The sequence below is a fragment of the Hemibagrus wyckioides genome, linkage group LG13 (assembly GCF_019097595.1).
Source record: "Hemibagrus wyckioides isolate EC202008001 linkage group LG13, SWU_Hwy_1.0, whole genome shotgun sequence".
Taxonomy (NCBI): domain Eukaryota; kingdom Metazoa; phylum Chordata; class Actinopteri; order Siluriformes; family Bagridae; genus Hemibagrus; species Hemibagrus wyckioides.
The window spans coordinates 9727321-9748565 of NC_080722.1; the positions used below are offsets into that span (position 1 = coordinate 9727321).

Genomic DNA, 21245 nt, shown 5'->3' on the forward strand with positions numbered 1-21245 from the left:
CTGAGTCTATTGAAAGCCAAGATCAACTGATTAAACAGGTGGAATCAGGATCAAGCTTGATTGGTTTGGAAACCTGGACCCACACCAGCCCTTTGTGGATAAAACTGGGTATCTCTGCTGTAAGAGCTGCCACATATAGGCTGACCAGGCATAACATTATGACCACCTACCTAATATTGTGTTGGTCCCCCTTTTTGCTGCCAAAACAGCCCTGACCCATCATGCACTGTGCATTCTGACACCTTTCTATCAGAACCAGCATTAACTGGTTAGCAATTTGACCAAAAGTAGCTCATCTGTTGTATTGGACCACATGGGCCAGCCTTCGCTCCCCACGTGCATCAATAAACCTTGGCCGCCCATGACCCTGTCACCATTTTTCCTTCCTTGGACAACTTTTGATAGATACTAACCACTGCAGACCGGGAACACCCCACAAGAGCTACAGTTTTAGAGATGCTCTGATCCAGTTGTCTTGCCATCACCATTTGGCCCTTGTCAAACTCGCTTGCCCATTTTTCCTGCTTCTTACATCAACTTTGAGGACAAAATGTTCACTTGCTGCCTAATATATCCCACCCACTAACAGGTGCCATGATGAGGAGATCGTCAGTGTTATTCACTTCACCTGTGCTCGGAACGTTACGGCTGATCGGTGTATTTTTGAAGCTTTGCCTTAAGTTTGTTGCGCTCAAGTGTTAGACTTGTACTTTGACTTGATCCCTTGTTCCGGAGTTCTTCCCCCCGCCCGTGTGTGCAGAGTGAGCTGAGCTCGTGGAGTCAGAGGAGACCGATTTTGTATTTAGAAAGTAGGCAAAGTAGAACAATAGAGAAAGGTGTTGAGAAGCACAGAAAGGGCGGTTATGGGGACAGCAGTGGTTTAGAGAGCACAGGGTGTGTGGGGGCATCTGAAGACGGGAAAACGCAGAGGGGAGGAGGAGGAGAAGGAGGAGAGACGGCGTGTGAGGCGGTGAGTCAGGCTGAAGCAGCTCTTTAACGGCGAGGGGAAACGGATCAGGAGCTGACCATGATGATGATGATGTGCTGTGTGTCATGGCCAACGGGACCGGTGCGATCATGTTGAAGTGTGTGGTGGTCGGCGACGGCGCCGTCGGCAAAACTTGCCTCTTGATGAGCTACGCCAACGACGCGTTTCCCGAGGAATATGTGCCCACTGTGTTTGATCATTACGCAGGTAAGTTCTGGGATCACTGCATGACTTTGAGCCATGCAGTTACATGGCGTTCCTACCATGCACGACCTTCTGTCTATCTGTGCGTAAGAAAATGCTGAAAAGAATCCGTGTATGCGCGAGCGCGAACGTGTGTGGTATGGTGTGTTATTTTGTGGCTTTCATTGTCTCGTGCTTCCTCTGATCGAAAACACCTGTGGGCTTCGGGGAAGGCAGCTGATGTGTTTCGCCACACTTCCTCCCTCACATGCCAGTCACATCATTATTCCTCATGACACTACAGTATCTGGATCGTCACATGTTTTAGTAAAGTAACTATTGCATGTTTGATTTTGCAGTGAGTGTGACAGTTGGGGGAAAGCAGTATCTTCTTGGGCTGTATGACACTGCTGGTCAGGTATGAACAAAATCCATCTCCCTGTCTCTTTGTTTCATCTTATCTCAGGATATAATTCAATAAGAACACCTACACTGTTATGCACATCTGTGTCTTAAAATCTGGCACCTAATACTTTCTTAAAATGGTGCAATCTGAGTCACTCAACAGGTGCTGGAGCTGTATTCATATAGTCCAGGTATTTTCAACCGATCAGTCAAATGTAATATTTTCTTTAAAATATAATGATATGAAATCTGGTATTGAGTTTCTTTCTTTCCTCATCTTTATACTTTCATAAGCTTTTCAGCATTCGGTCTCAACCCTGTCAGTGATGTGCAGGCAATTTTTTTTTACTATTATTAAATTATTTTTAAATCACATTACAATGGAGGAAATCGCTATCATAGTTGCTAGATGTTAAAGCTGTTGCTTATTATAGTCAATTGAATTGAGGAAAATCAATTTAAACCTCAGTAACTTGGCAAAAGGTAAATAAATAAAGTGGATCTAACTGCAGTTTTAATAAAACTATGGGGAAAAAGCTCTATTAACAGTGTAATACAAGTCAGGATGGGATTATAAAAAAACTAAAATAAAACACCAATGGCTCTGATTCCTGTTATGGTGTATATGTGCATGTGGAAAAACATGCATACAGTAAATCTGTGGTGTGATCATAAGGAGGTCTGGCAGGATTTGCTTTCACGTCTGTGACTGCAAACAAGTTCAGTCGCATTAAAAAAACATATAATTAGTCTTTGAGTGTAAATCTAGGAGGAGTGAAAGCAAAAGTGCAGCCATGTGATCCAAAATGAGGATCCAAAGGAGTGAAACAGTTGAGAGCACTAATCAGGAGCGCCTGCTCTCAGGGTTAGAGAGGAAGCTTTCTTTCCGTTCTTAGAAGGTGGGCTGCTTTAGAGAAACGGATCTCTGTGGGTCTGCTGCTCTAATGAGGTGGCTGAGGAAGCATGAGCTATGTGAATAGAAGCAGATCTGCTGCACTGTGCTGAGAGTGCACTACACGAGGAGCTCTGAGACCCAGGCTTTTCTCCAGAGCAAAGCCAAAAGTTGGATCTGACATGGCTGCTATTTTTCATTCAGAGCACTTTAAAGGGTGCTGGAAATGGAGGAATGAAAATGTGAGGATTGGGCCAGATGTTGCAGAAAGGTCATGAAGGGCCAAAAGCTGGGGTTTCATTTCAAAGCGGGCGCAACTCAAATGCTGCCCCGTGCTCGCACAGCTGCATTCGCTTAAAAGTCACTACAGGCTTTGAGATTGATCAGATGCGCAGAGGCCCTGCTTAGATGAGAAATGAGAGGGTGTGTCTGCAAACCTGGCCAAGAGCCAAGGAGAGTTTTTGTGCTAAAATCTGTGAGATGCATAAATTGTATACTTTTTGAGTGCAAGAAATGTACTAAAAAACATAGCTAAAAGTTGGATTATGGAATGTATAGAATGGATTGTGAAACAAATGATAGGACAGTTTTAGCTGACAATGACAGTGGTAGAAAGTTTCCACAGAAATGTTACAGTTGCATTAAAAGAAAAAAATAAATAAACGCACATAGTACAGTTCACATTGCTTAACATCAGCTGGCACTAAACACAGCCTGGTAAGATCCGTCTTATGCTCCCAGGCTCTTCTCACAACTTCTCATATCGATTATCAGTGTGTACACGTGTCTCTGCATAAAAATGGTTAGCACCTCAGTGTTTAGCTTAACTAGCTACGCACATACTGAGGCAGCCCTGTTCCTAACCGAGTTATTAGTGAGCTAGTTTTTCCGGCCCACTGTTAATGAGCTTTTACACTGGGGAGCTGGACGTGTAAAGGCTTTGTAAATTAAGTAGCTTGTTTGTAAATTTTACTTCAAGTTACATTATATAGTTGCTTATTGTCTGGAGAAAACTGATGGCTGCTAACTAGAACAAATTGGTTCTCTAGCAGTGTCTTCTGATTAGCCTTTATATTTAGCAGTAGATTAGACAAACATTTTGGATGTAACACCTTTTAACTTAATAAAATATTGTTTTGGCAACTGCATCTCCACAAACCGAAGAGTTCTTTTATATAGATCTTTTTCTTTGTCCGCAAACGTTAATGCTAAATGCTAAATTTTTCATAACTGGATATTACAATATTGTGTTCTCCAGCCTAGCTACAAACAACCATCCTTTTGGTGTACATCACATCAGTGTTTAGCAAAAGGATTTCGCATACAGTGACCTTATTGTTTACATCATGGACACTTTTAATGTCATTTCCTTTAAGTTTAAAACCGTTAGCATTCAGATTTATATTACAGACCTAGAGTTCTCAATACCGATTGGTTAAAAAGTGTCTAAATTTCCTTATAGCTGAAAACAAACTCATTCTATGTTGTCATTTATACTGAAAAAAAACTGTCTGACAGTGATTTATATAGTAGTTTCTCACTATATTTAACAATAAAATGAATTAAAATAGGAAAGTGTTATTTGATAAAGTAAAAGCATAACGTTTGCAGGGGTGAAGCTTTCTGTAATGAGACATTCGTTTAACAGACAAAGCTGTTCCTAACTAAACAATCTAACTTGTTTTAAAAGTTTTTTTTTTTTTTAAATAAATAAAAATTGCGGTGTTTAAAAATGAAAAAAATACTTCACACCACCCAGTTGTTGATCATAAGCACAATGTATTTATTCATTACTTATACAGTCTCCTGTATAAACTAACTTAAAAACGTTCTGTATACTAATCTAGATGATGAATGTGCTGTATATACTTGTTTGTTGGACCAGAGTACATGGTTTGTTTCAGCCACAGAGTTTGCTTGTGGAGTGATCAAAGCAGCTGGAGGTTTTGGCTTTGGTAGTGTAATGCATGCTCTCTCAGCTCAGACAGTCTTCAGTCCCTCACTCTTATACACATGCGCACATGCATCAGGACACAGGACAAATATCTTACACAATGGTGCTTTGTTTTGTATGGCGCATTCTTTCCAAGTTTATATTTTAGTTGCCAAACATTTCTTTATTCATTTGGACCATCACAAGCAGCACGGGGTGAAAATGTGGTGCCCAGAATGGTGTCTGAAGATGTTTTATGTCGTTCTGAATGTATTTTATTGTATTTGCTACTGATGTAAATGTACAGTGTTTTTCTTCATAAAAAATCACAATTGAAACTTTTTTTTTTTGTCTTTTGGTAGTATAGACACTTACACCGATCATCTATAACATTATGAGCACTGACAGGTGAAGTGAATAACACTGATTATCTCCTCATCATGGTACCTGTTAGTGGTTTGGCTGGGTGTGTGTGTGTCGCTTCCCTGGGAAACACATGGCACAAGGATGCACTATGGGAAGAAGGCTAGCTGACGGAGGCAGTGCCATGCTTTGGGCAATGTTCTGCTGGAAAAACTTGGGTCCTACCATCAATGTAGATGTTATTTTGACACGTACCACCTACCTAAGCATTGTTGCAGACCATGTACACCCGGTATTCTCTGTTGGCTGTGGCCTCTTTCAGCAGGATAATGTGCTTTACTACAAAGCAAAAATGTTTCAGGAATGGTTTGATGAGCACAACAACGAGTTTGAGGTGTTGACTTGGCCTTCAAATTCCCCAGATCACAATCCAATCGACCATCTGTGGGATGTGCCCTTGTGTCCTCAGGATGTATCTTTTGAGATATTATCATTTGAGAGATTTCATATTAGTGGGCTCCAATATTAAATATTTGTCATGTACATATTACATACTTGTGACATAGTGAAATGCTTCTCCTTAGTTACTCATACCACAATGTAACAACAAACAGAACCAACAACGAACATATTTACATAAAAATTAATTTTTCCATCCTCAGCTTGGGATAGTGTCTGTGCAGTGTTATGTATGTTTGTATCTGCATGTATTTCTTTAAAGTTCTCTGTTTTCCTCCCACTTCCTAAAAACATGCCATGTATGGATTGGCTGTTAAATTTCCTCTTTAGATTTCGTCAATATAAATACAGACGTTGCCAGTTAGCAATCGATTTGCCGGGAGTGTGGTATAGTCGGGACTCGTGGGCGTGCACTGTATTAGCATCCAATTAAATGCTTTCTTGAGTGCTTATGTTCTGCTTTCATAAGTACAAGTTATGAGGGTTATTAGTTGATATGGCAGTAGTTCAAGTTCTTCAATATGCCTCCAACCTTACGTACTCTATGAAAAGCCCAGTGTGTGGAAGCAAGTCAGGACTCTCAGACAAGTCGGTTATAGTGCTTCTTTGCTGAAACTTTTATACAAGAAACCTCATGATTTTCACAATACTGAGTAATGTGTTTAGTAGAACTGGGCATTTTGATGTCTCTGGTGTTTCTCGGTACACATCTCTTTGCTCCTGGGCTGGTTGTTCCTGTTAGTTGGTGATAGATGAACTGTGCTGTTCTCTGCACTCCATCATATTCCCACAGCAAGCTGATTAAAAAACCTCAGACAGACCTCGATTTATCTCACAAAACTCTGCCCTGCTGCGTGGAACCACATTAAACTGTCTGTTCCATGCTGAACAGGGCTATAGAGCTTACGGAAAACAGAAACCGATGATTAGCTAAGCAGCGAAGTAGCAGTGATATTCCAGCTGTCTGGGATCATGTTAGAAACATCGTCTCTTGCTCGTAATTTCTTGTGTGGCTGGAAACCGACTTCGCTCAGCTCGTTAGACGTCTGGATGTATGACTTCATGTACACTGGCTGATTGGTTGTGACATGTGGAGCGATCCAGCAATCTGGGAGAGTGCCGAAAAACGAGGGAGGTGAATCCTCTCTTCCTCTGAAAAGAACAGGAGGATAAACTCCAAATTATAACTGGTGATGGTGTTCATAATGTCCTGATTTCTATTTCTGCCTTATAATTCTCTTTCTCACCCTCGGTCTCTTACCATACTGAGATCTGAGCAGACCTACTGTTACTGCACATTTAAGATGTGGCTGAGATCATTTAAGATTTTGTTAACCAAGGATTATCACACTAATGTTTGATCATACACATGATTATCACTTATGTAGCTAGATGATGTATTTTGTAGACCTCTCCAAGACTACATGAAAATTCCCTCTTAACTTTTTTAATTAAATCCCTTCAAATCCCAAATGGCTTATATGCTAACTAGAATCCAAGATTCAACCACAAAAAAAAATGTAAGTATTTATTTATTTACATTAAAGCCAGGGCCCACAAGCAAAAAAGCTGATTTTGCATCCAATTACCCATGAAATAATTTGTGAAAGTCAGAACATTAGGGGAAACCTGCGTTTGCTTTTTTATGGTAATTTTCTTATTTGCCTAACTTTCTCTATAAAGTGTGTTTATACACTATATTGCCAGAAGTATTCGCTCACCTGCCTTGACTCGCATATGAACTTAAGTGACATCCCATTCCTAATCCATAGGGTTCAATATGATGTCGGTCCACCCTTTGCAGCTATAACAGCTTCAACTCTTCTGGGAAGGCTGTCCACAAGGTTTAGGAGTGTGTTTATGGGAATTTTTGACCATTCTTCCAGAAGCGCATTTGTGAGGTCACACACTGATGTTGGACGAGAAGGCCTGGCTCTCAGTCTCCGCTCTAATTCATCCCAAAGGTGTTCTATCGGGTTGAGGTCAGGACTCTGTGCAGGCCAGTCAAGTTCATCCACACCAGGCTCTGTCATCCATGTCTTTATGGACCTTGCTTTGTGCACTGGTGCACAGTCATGTTGGAAGAGGAAGGGGCCAGCTCCAAACTGTTCCCACAAAGTTGGGAGCAAGGAATTGTCCAAAATGTCTTCTTATGCTGAAGCATTAAGAGTTCCTTACACTGGAACTAAGGGGCCAAGCCCAGCTCCTGAAAAACAACCCCACACCATAATCCCCCCTCCACCAAACTTTACACTTGGCACAATGCAGTCAGACAAGTACCGTTCTCCTGGCAACCGCCAAACCCAGACTCGTCCATCAGATTGCCAGATGGAGAAGTGCGATTCGTCACTCCAGAGAACGCGTCTCCACTGCTCTAGAGTCCAGTGGCGGCGTGCTTTACACCACTGCATCCGACGCTTTGCATTGCACTTGGTGATGTATGGCTTGGATGCAGCTGCTCGGCCATGGAAGCCCATTCCATGAAGCTCTCTGCGCACTGTTCTTGAGCTAATCTGAAGGCCACATGAAGTTTGGAGGTCTGTAGCGATTGACTCTGCAGAAAGTTGGCGACCTCTTCGCACTATGCGCCTCAGCATCCGCTGACCCCGCTCCGTCAGTTTACGTGGCCTACCACTTCGTGGCTGAGTTGCTGTCGTTCCCAAACACTTCCACGTTTTTATAATACAGCTGACAGTTGACTGTGGAATATTTAGGAGCGAGGAAATTTCACGACTGGATTTGTTGCACAGGTGGCATCCTATCACAGTTCCACGCTGGAATTCACTGAGCTCCTGAGAGCGACCCATTCTTTCACAAATGTTTGTAAAAACAGTCTGCATGCCTAGGTGCTTGATTTTATACACCTGTGGCCATGGAAGTGATTGGAACACCTGATTCTGATTATTTGGATGGGTGAGCGAATACTTTTGGCAATATAGTGTATATCTGTGTGTTTTATATATTTATTCTTCATAAAAAATCTAAATTTTAACTTTTTTTGTCTTTTGTACTATATACACCTACAAAGATCAGGCATAACATTTTATGAGCACTGACCGGTGAAGTGAATAACACTGATTATCTCCTTATCATAGCACCTGTTAGTGGGTGGCATAGTGAACATTTTGATCTCAAATGTGTTGGAAGCAGGAAAAATGGGCAAGCATATGGATTTGAGCAAGGGCCAGATTGTGATGGCTAGACAACTGGATCAGAGCATCTCCAAAACTGCAGCTCTTGTGGGGTGTTAATGGTCTGCAGTGGTCAGTATCTATCAAAATTGGTTCAAGGAAGGAACAGTGGAGAACCAGAGACAGGGTAATAGGCGGTTAAGGCTCATTGATGGATGTGGGAAGCTATGGCTGGCAGATCCAACAGAAAAGCTACTGTTGCTCAAATTGCTGAAGAAGTTAATGCTGACTCTGATAGAAAGGTCAGAGTTATTTTGGCAGCAAAAGGGGAACCAACACAATATTAGGCACATGGTCATAATGTTATGTCTGATCAGAGAGAGAGAGACTAGTAAGGGTGTATTTACGGCCTTATTTTTTCTTTTTACAAATAGACAACAACCTGACAAATGGTCCTATAAAAAATGAAAGTTTCTTATCACAGTACCCATAGGAATCAATAGACCTACATTAAGCACCTAAACTTTTAATTTAACAGTAGTAGTAATCATAACAAACTCCATTGTATTATAGCACAGTTAAAAACAGGGTTGACCAAAGTGCTTCACAAATATGATATTGAAAACGAGAAAAATGACAAATGCCATCAACAAACATTAACAACATTATAAACTCCAACAAAAACAGGCACATACAAAGTGCGATCAAATTCAGAACTCAAGGTTTCCCCAATTCATATTTCAAAAGATAAAGATGTGTATTAAAAATAATAATAAGAAAAATAATAATAATTTTCTCACATCAGCTAAATATTGCCATGTAATAACAGCTGCAGTCGTGTTCTGCTTTCACTCAGGTGAACTCCCCTGGCTTCTGTTGGTGCAGTGATGACTTTCTGAGAAGGCAGAACACTTTCACAGCCTTTAGGTTTTGAAAATGTCTTTAGAGATTTTCAGATTTCCAGACTGCTTATCTTTTCCTTCCTCACACAATCTCCTCCTGATCACTCCCTCTTTCTGAACTGCTCTGCACTCGAATTCCTGAAGGGATGAAAATCTACTTTGGCTCTCTGGAAGGAAAGAAGGATGATGATTGATTTTGTTCTCTCACACAGACACTTTCCTTAAACCCTCAGTCATTGAAGACAGGGCAGATGAGTCAGACCAGCCAGACCAATCACAGCTGATCATTCTTAGTGTGTGTGTGTGTGTGTGTGTGTGTGTGTGTGTTGGGGTGGGGGTCTGATTGGGGTTTCAGTGGTGCACAAAGATGTTAGCACATGCAGAGTGTGTGTAATCCCAGGTGCAGGAAGCCTCGAGCATCACACCATGGCACCCACTCGCTTTAATAGAAGATAAGTGAAAGCCTTAGCTAAGATGTTCATGTGTGTATATATGCGCAGGCTAAAGTGCCAGCAAGCCTCAATTAATCTGCACAGGCTGAGTAAATACAGGCATGAATTATTCTCTTTGGATAACAGCTCCGAATTCTCCCACGCCCACCCATCTTTCTTCTACTAGTTACCATCTCCATAGCATTTCATCTTCTGCCTTGACTTTTTTTTTCTTCTTTGCTTGTTTGCCGGAGCAGGGGTGTAAATATAGCTGTCTTATATAAGGAACTAAGCGCCATCAGTAATGAAAGACTGAGCAGAAAGTTGACCCATTTACCACTTCACAGCAAATGACAGATTTACAGCAGTGCATGCTGATAAACAAAACCAACAATGAAGGAACAATTTTCTTGGAGGGATTGACTGACCAGACGGAGGCAACTAGATGCATGCATAGACCGGCGGGTGTAGTGCATGGACAAGGTCTAAGAAGTACCTGGAGTTTGACGTAAACCCAACTAGCCAGGAGTGGAAGTGGTTCTGTTTTTAAAATAAACTGTGAAAAGAATAAAATGACATTATTTTTCTATTAAGCTGAAATATAGTGTAGTTGTTAGCAAGACTGTGTGGAGGAAAAAACATCTAATTGGGTTGTATTTTACTTTTACAAGCGCACCTGTTCCTGTTGGCTTACACCGCTGCAGTATCTCCCACTCTGTATCTGCTCTAATAGCTGCCTGACATTTACAACAGAATGGATATTTGGTGTACTTTTTTCCCCTAGTTTCCCTGAACACCTCTTTAAATGTACATTAATTTAGTTAATTCAGTAATTAGTTTGCTTCAAGTTTCCACAGTTTCATGTCAGCTGGTTTTAGTTAAATTTTCACCCTCATTAACATAAAGGCATACAAAAGTGAGAGTATTATTCATTACTTTTGATCAAATTCAGTTTTTTTAATGAATCAGAATATTCCCAGAAATATTGTTCGTTTAATGCAAACTGTTTTGACAGACAGCACACCTTGCATAAAAATGTCCATCGTAGTTGAAAGGATGGAAGTCATTGATGTGTTGCTTTAGTGGGATTTTATAGCAGATTCAGGTTCACTGGTGCAGAGATTAGAGTTCACTGGACAACTGGCTTTTAAAGTTATTTTGGTCTTTGCTCGGATACACAGCTTTACTAGGAGTCAGTGAGTGTACAGGCTAGTGGATTTTGCACAGATAAAAATGTTTATTGGAGAGGACACTCTTTGTAAATCCATTTCTGTTCCATATGGATGCACGGCTTCTCCATATGACAGCTTGGGATCCATAGAGGCTGATCCCCATAACCACCCTCCAGTCAGTCAAACACAGTGCTCAGAGCTAAAGTAGTGGTGTATATATATATATATATATATATATATATATATATATATATATATATATATATTTATATATATATATATATATATATATATATATATAGGGTATTCAGTATATGTATAGAGGTTTTCAATAGGGTTCAAATCTAGAGATTGGGCAGTGTTTTTTTTTTTTCCAGAGCTGTATGTGTAATATTTATTTATATATATATATATATATATATATATATATATATATATATATATATATATATAATGTGTGTGTTCATTTTCATAGGTCTAGCTAGCTTACAAATCTCTAATTATTATAGCAATAATTATTTCAGCAAAATGTACATGGCTATAGTAAGCCGTTAACTAATCTGACACCTCTGCTAATGTTGACTTGATTTTGAAGACTTTTCATGCTCTTACTACTTATTATAAAAAAGAAAGACTGAGACCCAAGAGGGCAGAAGAATGCCCAAAATTGATTTCATTCAAAATTCATCTTTTTTAGCTCTCTTGGTACAGTAAAGTTGATTGATTTAACTGTGCTGGGATATAACCAAGCGCATTTACTTGCCTACTGGCCTTGTCTGCTGACAGCTTGCTATGCTTCTCTTATTTAAAAAATCACTGCCCCAAACGTATGTCTGTTCTGTTTTTGGCATTACATCAGTACTTTTTTGGCTCTAAAAAAATGCATAGTGCAATTCTTTAACATCAGTGTTAATAGTCTCGTTTGTTCATATCCGGAGGCTCAGTCTGAATGAAAGTCTGCGTTTGTTCGTGTCACACCCAGAGGCAGTATACATGTACATGCCTGGTCTGCTGTTACGACCTCCAGCACAAAACACTAACTCTGCCTTGGCATTGATTGATACTGTTATACCACTTAAAATTTCATTCATGAGCTTCACACTGCAGTTTAACAATTGGAGCTGGAACTGGAATTAATAAAGCAGTAAATGTGAGATTATCTTAATAATTTTGGGGGATCATTTTTTAATCTTTTGCATTAATTAAGCTATTACATGTATATGATGGGCTCGAAGGCTTACTGGCTTCACAAACATGTGTCCTACCACCATATTTAAAATTTTTCCCCACTTTGACGATGGTTCAGTGTAAACGCTGAGTGTTCAGCTGCAGTGACAGACACACGTATGCACTGAGCAGTGGTCCGTGAGTTGAATGATTTATTACATGAAACGCCTCTTTCTCTTTTTCTCTCTACCAACCTTTGTTTTCGTCAGAATCATGCTCAAGCTCAGCACAAGCTTTGTAAATGGAAAGCCAATTTAAAAGACTAGGGCAGAGGTGGGAGAGGACGGTAGGGGAGGCGTTGATTTGTGTGCGTGTTTGTGGATAATGTGCGTGTGGAAACAGAAACTGATCTCTGAGGAGCTGTAGAAGCAGGAAAGGTAACACACTCCTGCGTATCCCACATAGACATTCAATTCCGCATCCATATTAAACATCACTGTGGGTATGTGTCTCTGTGCACTGGCGAGTATTTAGGAGTTATAGAAAGCGCCAAATTCCTATACATTAGAGACAGCTTCTTTGACGTATTGCTGTGCAAAATTATAACGCATGCCCGATAAACGTTTGTGGAGGGAAATAATCACAACTGGAAATACTTTAAATGTGCATTTGGGCAAACTATAATGCAGGATATAGAAATTAAAAAAATAATAACAGTTTTGGCACCCTGGATTGTAATCAAATTACCGCTACTGTACCTGGCACAGAAACGTCTGCATGTGTGGGAGTGCAGTTTACAAACGACACTATTGTGGAGAAGGCGAGCTTTGAGAGTGCTGGTGTGTGTGCTGATCTGTGTGAGCTTTGCAAGCTGTGAGCTGTATGAGGCGAGCTGCAGTTGTTGGAGAGGGAGAAAGAGAGAGCGCTTTATGGTAATGCTTAAGCCACAGAGGAAAGGGTGTTTCCAGGTTCACTGCATTAGACTGCTGTCTTTCTTTTGTTCCAGTACATTTCCCTCAGCTTTTAAAAGAGCTAGATGAGCACGCACACTACACACAGCCTCAGAAATGTCTTATATTTCATTATTAACGAGATCTAACACTGCTAACCTGCTACAGGGCGAACCAGGGTGGTGAGGTATTCATCTAATAGCCTATTAAACCAGTGGTTTTTAAATCTGGGTGTCGGAATACATCTGAACTTTACTATCGGTGAGCTAATGAATTTTATAACCCTTGCAGATCATGCACCGCATCACAAACCCGAGTTCTAGCGAATGATCCAGAGAGATCTGGTGGGCGGATGATGGGTTTGTCTGAGTAGAGGCCAGCTGTAACTAATACTCCGCTCTCCCTCCCTCCAGAATGTTTCAACAGGCCAAAGAAACAGTTGAGGGGTATATTTATAACACCACTGGCCCACTGAGACACGCATATATGTGTGGTCACACCACAGAAACACCTGCTCCATACAGTTTTGTTCTAATAAACATGATAGGATTATGAACAGGACCATTCTTCTTTGCTCTTAGAGCCACTAGAAAAGCAAAAAAAAAATTGTAGTTTGTAGTATTCTGCTTTTTGAATGACTGTAGTAGCGGTCTGCACAGGTCTGCTCTGTGTAAAAATAATGAGACTCATATGTCTTTGACCTTTGGACGACATGACTCGGTGCAGGGAGCTGGTGTCGCCGAGGCTCGATGAGGTCACATGTTTTGTTCTGAAGAAACAGAAGGGCAGCATTGCTCAAAAAAGGGACATCAGTAATAAGTATGACCGTCAGCTGTTTAGAGGTCGATTCACCAATTACGATGAAGATGATGCATGTATGTTTCCACAGAAGCAGTGCAGAGCTTCAGTTCTTTAAATGAAGCAGTCTCAGCTTTATGCCTCAGAGCAGCGCTGGGCCGGTGCTGACAAGAGTCTGTCACTTAATGAAACGTTTCTCCAGTGATGTTTGCATGGCCAGAGGCGCACACATTGATACAGTGGAGATGCTCAGACTTGAAATAAGAGCCATGAATAACTCCTATAAACACACACACACATCACATGGTACCAAAAATATCAGTCACATGTTCCCTGTAAATCCAGGCTTATCGTCTATAGTGTCTGCAGTCTCTGGTTTCCTAAGAACACTTTCCTTTTACACTCTTCCTTCAGCCTGAATGAATTAAAACACAAATATCTAGGTGATAATTTCTAATCTAAATCAGATTAACGTCTGCTCTGTGATCAATATAAAATCAGGCTCTTCGATTCTTTGTCTTAAAGAAATTGTCTAGTGTTTTAGGCCTGTGTTCAGTGTTTTACTCTTACATAAAGGTTTTAGGATGAGGCAGACATTCTCCATTGAGTTTTATCTAACCTTTCCAATACTGGAGTAAAAATCATTCAGATTACTTTCTCAAAGGATTTATGTTATTGATGTACCATCAGAACTACACAACTAACACATATCCACGTTTCCCTCTGTACATGGAGTCGAGTCGCTGAAAGGACATGTTTAGATTTCAGTTTACAATCTGACTGTGTTAGTGAAAACCTACAAAGGTACATCTGCTGTTACACTTCCATTGTAGATGAGTATTGAGTGAACACATTTCTCATTGTTTTCTCAGTAATCTTAGGGATAGAATAAGAACGTGTCTTCTGTGGTAATCACACCTACACAACAGATGTGGTAGATATTAACGAGATTATGTTGAAAAACGCTGGAGAATTCCTGTATTGATTTATCAGAGTGGGTTTGTAAGCCTTTACACAGTTAAAAAAAGGCCACTTTTGTATCCAAACATGCTCATGTGATTATGCTATTGTTCTTCCTCCATAGGAGGACTATGATCGCCTCCGTCCTTTGTCTTACCCCATGACGGATGTCTTCCTGATTTGTTTCTCGGTGGTGAATCCAGCCAGTTTCCAGAACGTGAGGGAGGAGTGGGTCCCTGAGCTGCAGGAGTATGCACCCAACGTCCCCTACCTGCTCATTGGCACTCAGGTATTCTCCTTCCCCTTTAAAAGTGTCCATTTGAGAATTTCGCTATCAAACTGGACTGCCGTGACGCTTATGGCTATTTTTAAGGAAATCACATGAACAGTAGTCACCCATATTGAGCATAGAATCTGACACCAGTTTAATACCAGAACTGTTGTGTAGTTGCATTTAAAGTGTCAGAATTCAAAACTAAATTTTAGTTTACATTTTGAGTGAATCGGTTTTACAGAATCTTATACCATAGTGCTGCTCAGTGCTCCATTCTGATTGGTCAGAAGGCATTTCATACCATCATGGCTTAATAGTATACACTAACCAGGCATAACATTATGACCACCTGCCTAATATTCTGTTGGTCCCCCTTTTCTGCCAAAACAGCCCTGACCTGCCATGCACTGTGTATTCTGACACCTTTCTATCAGAACCAGCATTAACTTCTTCAGCAATCTGAGCAACAGTAGCTCATCTGTTGGATGGGATCACACGGGCCAGCTTTAGCTTCCCACGTGCATCAGTGAGCCTTGGTTGCCCATGACCCTGTCACCGGTTCACCACTGTTCCTTCCTTGGACCACTTTTGATAGATACTGACCACTGCAGACTGGGAACACCCCACAAGAGCTACAGTTTGGAGATGCTCTGATCCAGTGGTCTAGCCATCACAATCTGGCCCTTGTCAAAGTCGCTCAAATCCTTATGCTTGCCCATTTTTCCTGCTTCTAACACATCAACTTTGAGGACAAAATGTTCACTTGCTGCCTAATATATCCCACCCACTAACAGGTGCCATGATGAGATGATGATCAGTGTTATTCACTTCACCTGTCAGGGCTCAGAATGTTATGGCTGATCAGTGTATATAGTATATAGTAGAAGGCAGTATACATACTGTATTTTTCTCTTCATTGGCTGCTGGTTCAGTTTTGAACCGAGTTTAAGATTTCTTTGTTTTTAAAACACTGCACAACCAGACTCCACATTATATTTCAGTTCTCCTAACCTTGTCTAGGTCTCCTAATTTGTCTAGGTCTCGGAGGTCTAGAAATCATATGTTATTGGCTGCCCCCAGTCTAAACAAAAGTCAAAGGGTTTTATTCTCTGTATTTGCTCCTAAATTATGTGATACTCTCCATCTATATATTTATTTGGCCCCAGTGGAGACTTTTAGGTCTGTATCCTGTATCTGTATATCTGAATTAGCAGAACCCTGAGTACTGGAGATATTGGTTCTGATATTAATTGCACTTTGTATATGCAGCTTTTCATGTTGTTAATGTGTGTTGATGGTGCTTGTCATTTTAAAATGTCTTAATTGTGTCCTTAATGTGCCATATAAATAAAATTGAGATGAGTTCAGTATAGTGACAGACACTTTATTGTCATTATTGATACTGTGAAGGTTTCTATGAGGAAACATTAATGTGGCCTTGTAGAAAAGAGTCTCAATGAGTGCTTTATAGCTTTTATAAGAAAGTGATAACAGAAACGAACTTCTTCAAAGGCATTCCACAGCATTATATAACTATAAGTGGATAAATTGCACAATGTGGCATTTTTAATAAAACAGAAATTGCATTTGTTTGCAAACTGTGGTGGTTTAAACACTTCAGGGAATGCTGCTGCAAGAAAATAATCAAAAAGGGTGATAACAGTAACTCATATCGGGCAGCATTGCACCACCCGGGCATTGACTCTTTAATTCCTATAAATTTCGTAATAACATTTGATATATCAGCGAATACAAGGAGTGTTTAGAAGTTAAGTGAAAGTCTTTTTGCTTTAAAGTAATCCCATGCAGCAGCTGACATAAAATTTGAGCTCTGCTGAACTTTTGCCAGATTTTGTCTCAGCATGATATCAACACACATTATGGGAGGGTCAGTGTGGTAAGGGATTGTAGGTCAGGATTTTCGCTTTATGTATGTCCTTATACACAGTAGCTTAGTAGTTGTAGATCAGTTTTTATTGCACACTGCTGCAATGGTCTCTCAAATCATTTCTCTAAAGGATGGTCTGCACACATCAAACATGGATCATCATATTTTATTTGTGTAGACCATCCTTTAGAGAAGTGTGTGTGTGTGTGTGTGTATAAATATATGTATATAATATAGCACCTGGCTTTATGTAACTCTGCCATACTGTGTTAGACTATCCATCTGCTTGACTAACAGACAAACATGGTGAGGCTATAAATGACTTGCTCACTCATAATCTGTTGAGAGAGACCTGTTCAATGAGCATTGATTGTCCTTCAGAAGCCACAGCCCATTAGATTAGGATGAACTAATCATTACAGAGTAAGTGATGTCACCTGTTGCCCAGGGAGAGGTTGTCCAGAAGATCTGGAACGTCATGATTGCCTGAAGCTCTGTGTAGGTCTGTGCAAATTCTCAATGGTATCGATGTTGTAACAAAAGAACATCTACACCAGTGGTGGACTGTCAGGGCCAGCAAGGCCTTCTCTGCTGGCCTAAACAGCAGTGATCTGAATCACTGACTTGCATTTTAATATTTTTAATAGAACACGCTGTGAAAGACGGGGAAGAGCCGAAGTCTGCTGCCGTTTTCATATGAAATTTAAAGTGGACTGAGGCGATGAATTTGTGTATTGTGGTCTGCACAGAGCCCTGACCCCAACCCCACTGAACACCTTTGGGATGAATTAAAACGCTGACTGCACATCAGACCTCCTTGCCTGACATCTCTGCCTGACCTCACTCTAATGCTCTGATGGCTGAATGAACACAGCCATGTTCCAAAATCTAAAAAGGCACTGGAAAGCCTTTCCAGAAGAGTGGACATTAGTACAACAGCAAAATCTAGGAAGGGATTTTCAAGAAGCGCATATGGCTGTGATGGTCAGGTGTCCACAAATTCTTGCTTATATATTGTGAATTAGAGGCAGTTTAATGCTTAATGCTTTTTAGCCTTGTGCAAAAAATATAATAAAATAATATTGTTTTGTAGAAATTAGTCATTTTTCCTCTAGTCTCAGCCTTAGATGTTCCATCCATTGCACGCTTAGGTGTTGTAATCTGATTGCATAAACATTTCTGTGTATATCCATTTCCATTTGCTGGTTTTCATCAAGAAACCAAACAAGTGTTTCGGAGCAAGTCATTGCACTCAAAAAAAAGTTACCAGAATTCATCTTTAAATGTTATTAGTGTTTTGTGTGACTCTTTCAGTTGTGTGTAAACAAGATAATCGCTTGTGTTTGCAGACAGGCTATGGGAAAGCTGTGTATTTGGTCATTTGCCATGTCCGTCTTATTTGCTTTTTTTTTTTTTTTTTTTTAAATAAAAGTCAAGAAACAAAACATCCCAGACTCTAGTGAAGCTCTAAGTCTGATTTGCGAAACTTTTGTTTAGTCAGGTACAATCCATTGTGACTGGAAAATGAGGGTACTTGTGACTGTTCCAATTTTCATCAGTTCCTTTTCAACATTTGAGATACAATTATAAGTATTATATAGTTTAAATCCTGATTAGACACATAATCAGAATCGGTCATTATTACAATATAATCAGGGCTAACTCAGATATCAGCTCTTTTTAGAAAGTTTAATTTCTTCTGACTTCCTGATCTTTGATAGTTTTAACACTTTTTACTGTTCATTTGAAAAGAAAAATTTTGAGACAAATTCAGCTTAATCGGCAGCTTAGACAGGTGACAGGGAAGTTTATGAAGCCCACAGTTAAGCAACCTATAATTTCAGAAAGAAATTAGACACATGACAGACTGATTCTGTCTTTTGTACATATGACTAAACTATAACTGCTAAATCAGCTCCATACTCCAGTCATTGTCTCGGAACACTACAGCTGAGTAAATTAAGCTATGTTCATTATGCAGATGTAGTCTGACACAGTGAAGGACATCACCTTGTGTAATTATACCGTACATATGATATGTAAATGTAAGCAAGATTAATGATTCATACATTCTTTCCAGCACTTGAATCACTGCTTGTTTTTATGGTCAGTCCATGTACACAATAGTGTGTATGCTTTCCACTGAAACCGTTTAGCAAGGCATGGTTATTATTAAAACTGTGTGAAATTAATACATACTGTACACTCTACACATAACTGCAGCAGCCACCCCCAAAATGTCTCTGTGAGGAGACACGTAGATCAAAAAAGGCTGTTAATTTTATTGTTCTGTTTTCACACCTTGTACTTAAAAATGTCTGAGGTTTTATAGGAATATTTGTTTCAAAAATGAGTAAATGACTAAATGATGCACCACATAAGCAGCACTATGAAAACCAAACTGACCAGCCAAGATATAAAGAGATGGAGATCCATCCCGTCAACTGTAAGGGAGTTTTTTAGGGCAAAGGGCAGTATGTGCAGATGAATGCCAGCATCTGGCTTTGGGTCAGATATCCTGGAGCCTTCTGCTCTAAAAACAAACCTCAGCATATGGAATCCTGTCCACCGCCCTGAGAATAAAGATGCATAGACCACATGTGCTCACGTAGTTAACCGCCCGCTCCTCTTGCTGCTTCCAGGAAAAGATTTGAACTTGTTTCAAAGTGCTCTAAAGTTTGAGGCTGAAATTGAAGTTGACATATTCCCTTTCCTTACATGTTTCTTTTGTTCTTCTGTGCTACAGATTGATCTGAGAGATGACCCCAAGACTATCACCAAGTTGAATGATGTGAAGGAGAAGCCCATAGTGACAGAACAAGGGCAGAAACTGGCGAAGGAGGTGAGGCACAAACAAGACAAGCTCAAACTAGATCGAAACACCCAATATCTTTCCTTTAGCTTTAAACAATTAGAGCTTGTATTTCTCATTCTTTCTTTTTTTTCTTTCTCTCCTCTGATAAATTGGTTTAGTAATAAACTAGAAGTTATGGTTACCTACATAAGGAATGAAACATGATGGGACATGAAATTACAGGACACTAATCAACTACAGGGCAGTGTGACCAAAAAAAAAAAAAAAGCAAAGGCAGTTACCCCAAACTGTGGATTATTTTCCAATAACCTCATGACCCAAAGTGTATTATTCCCCTGAGGCCACAGCCAGTTGCCAATAATTACAATTTCTTATTTATTAAAATAATGGAATCATTGTTTTAGCTTCATTTAATGCTGTGCATTATTTTATTGTGTCTATACAGTTGTTCTCACACCAGTCTCTCTCTCCCCCCCCAACTAAATCCTAAGTAAGACAAAAAAACCACACAGCTTGTCATGTTTCTGAGAAATCACATTGCGAACTCCTCTATCCTGAAGACTTCCTCTTAACGGAGCAGCTTTGTTTCACACTGTTACAAAGCACTGGTGCCAAGTCTTTTCTGATGAATTTTAAATGAATGTTGTCATAAAAACCAACAGATATGAGTTTATTTTTTATCTTTGGATCACGTGGCACATCCAACATACAAGTCTTTGCTAGTTAGCTGTAGAAATGATTTAGAACAAACATGCGATTTGTCTTCAAAATTACTGTCAGAGCCACGTAGTTGTAGACAATTATACTACAATGATCACAATCTTCATTTATCAGCAGTTTTTTAACAGAGAAATTTGGGGTTTTTTTTGTTTTTAATGTCTACACCATTAAAGTAAATTGTATGAGACCATGTTGAAAATCTGGGATTTTGTTTGGTTTGTTTTTCATTTAAAATGGGGAAATAAACAAAACGTTTTAGAATAGTGAAATATTTAAAAGAAATAAAGTAAATGTTCAGTATCTGGAACATGTAATATTCAGGATCCTGCACATTTCTTTGTAGATTTGTAAGCTTGGCTATTAGTAACTGCTTTGTACGAAAGGTCAGATTTTCTTCATGCCTAATCTCCTCTGCTGAGACAAGTGTTCAGCCGATACCCTAGTGGATTTGATCTAAAATTTATAAGATTTTGCACAGACTAGAGGAGTCCGTGAAACAGAGCAGAGCTTTTCTGAATCTAACTCTAACTCTGTGGGCATGTGTGTGTTTGTGTAGATTGGTGCCTGCTGTTACGTGGAGTGCTCAGCCCTGACACAGAAAGGCTTGAAGACAGTGTTTGACGAGGCCATTATCGCCATTCTGGCTCCCAAGAAAGGTGTGTTAAAGCGACGTCTCGGTCCACGGTGCATCAACTGCTGCCTTATCACGTGAGCATCCTGTCACACACCAGCTCAGGGATTCAGTGTCAGAGCTACACCACATCCCCTTAATTAAGGAGGGCATTTTTAAAAATCAACCAGAGCGCAACCCCTC

General features: G+C 40.0%; 1 protein-coding gene across 1 annotated transcript; it reads left to right on the forward strand.

Moving 5' to 3' along the window:
• Window positions 1–735: 735 nt before the first annotated feature.
• Window positions 736–21143, forward strand: rhoq (ras homolog family member Q). The gene is made up of 5 exons (XM_058406227.1): window positions 736–1195; window positions 1531–1589; window positions 14859–15023; window positions 19643–19738; window positions 20988–21143. The coding sequence occupies exons 1-5, from the start codon at window positions 1054–1056 to the stop codon at window positions 21141–21143; spliced, it is 618 nt and encodes a 205-aa protein (XP_058262210.1). The 5' UTR covers window positions 736–1053.
• Window positions 21144–21245: the final 102 nt, after the last annotated feature.

Excerpts from the sequence above, each read along its gene's own strand:
- rhoq (XM_058406227.1), top strand. The coding sequence starts at position 1,054 with ATGGCCAACGGGACCGGTGCGATCATGTTGAAGTGTGTGGTGGTCGGC. Across the intron at positions 1,196-1,530 it reads TGTGTTTGATCATTACGCAG|TGAGTGTGACAGTTGGGGGA; the intron begins GTAAGTTCTGGG and ends TTGATTTTGCAG. Across the intron at positions 1,590-14,858 it reads TGTATGACACTGCTGGTCAG|GAGGACTATGATCGCCTCCG; the intron begins GTATGAACAAAA and ends CTTCCTCCATAG.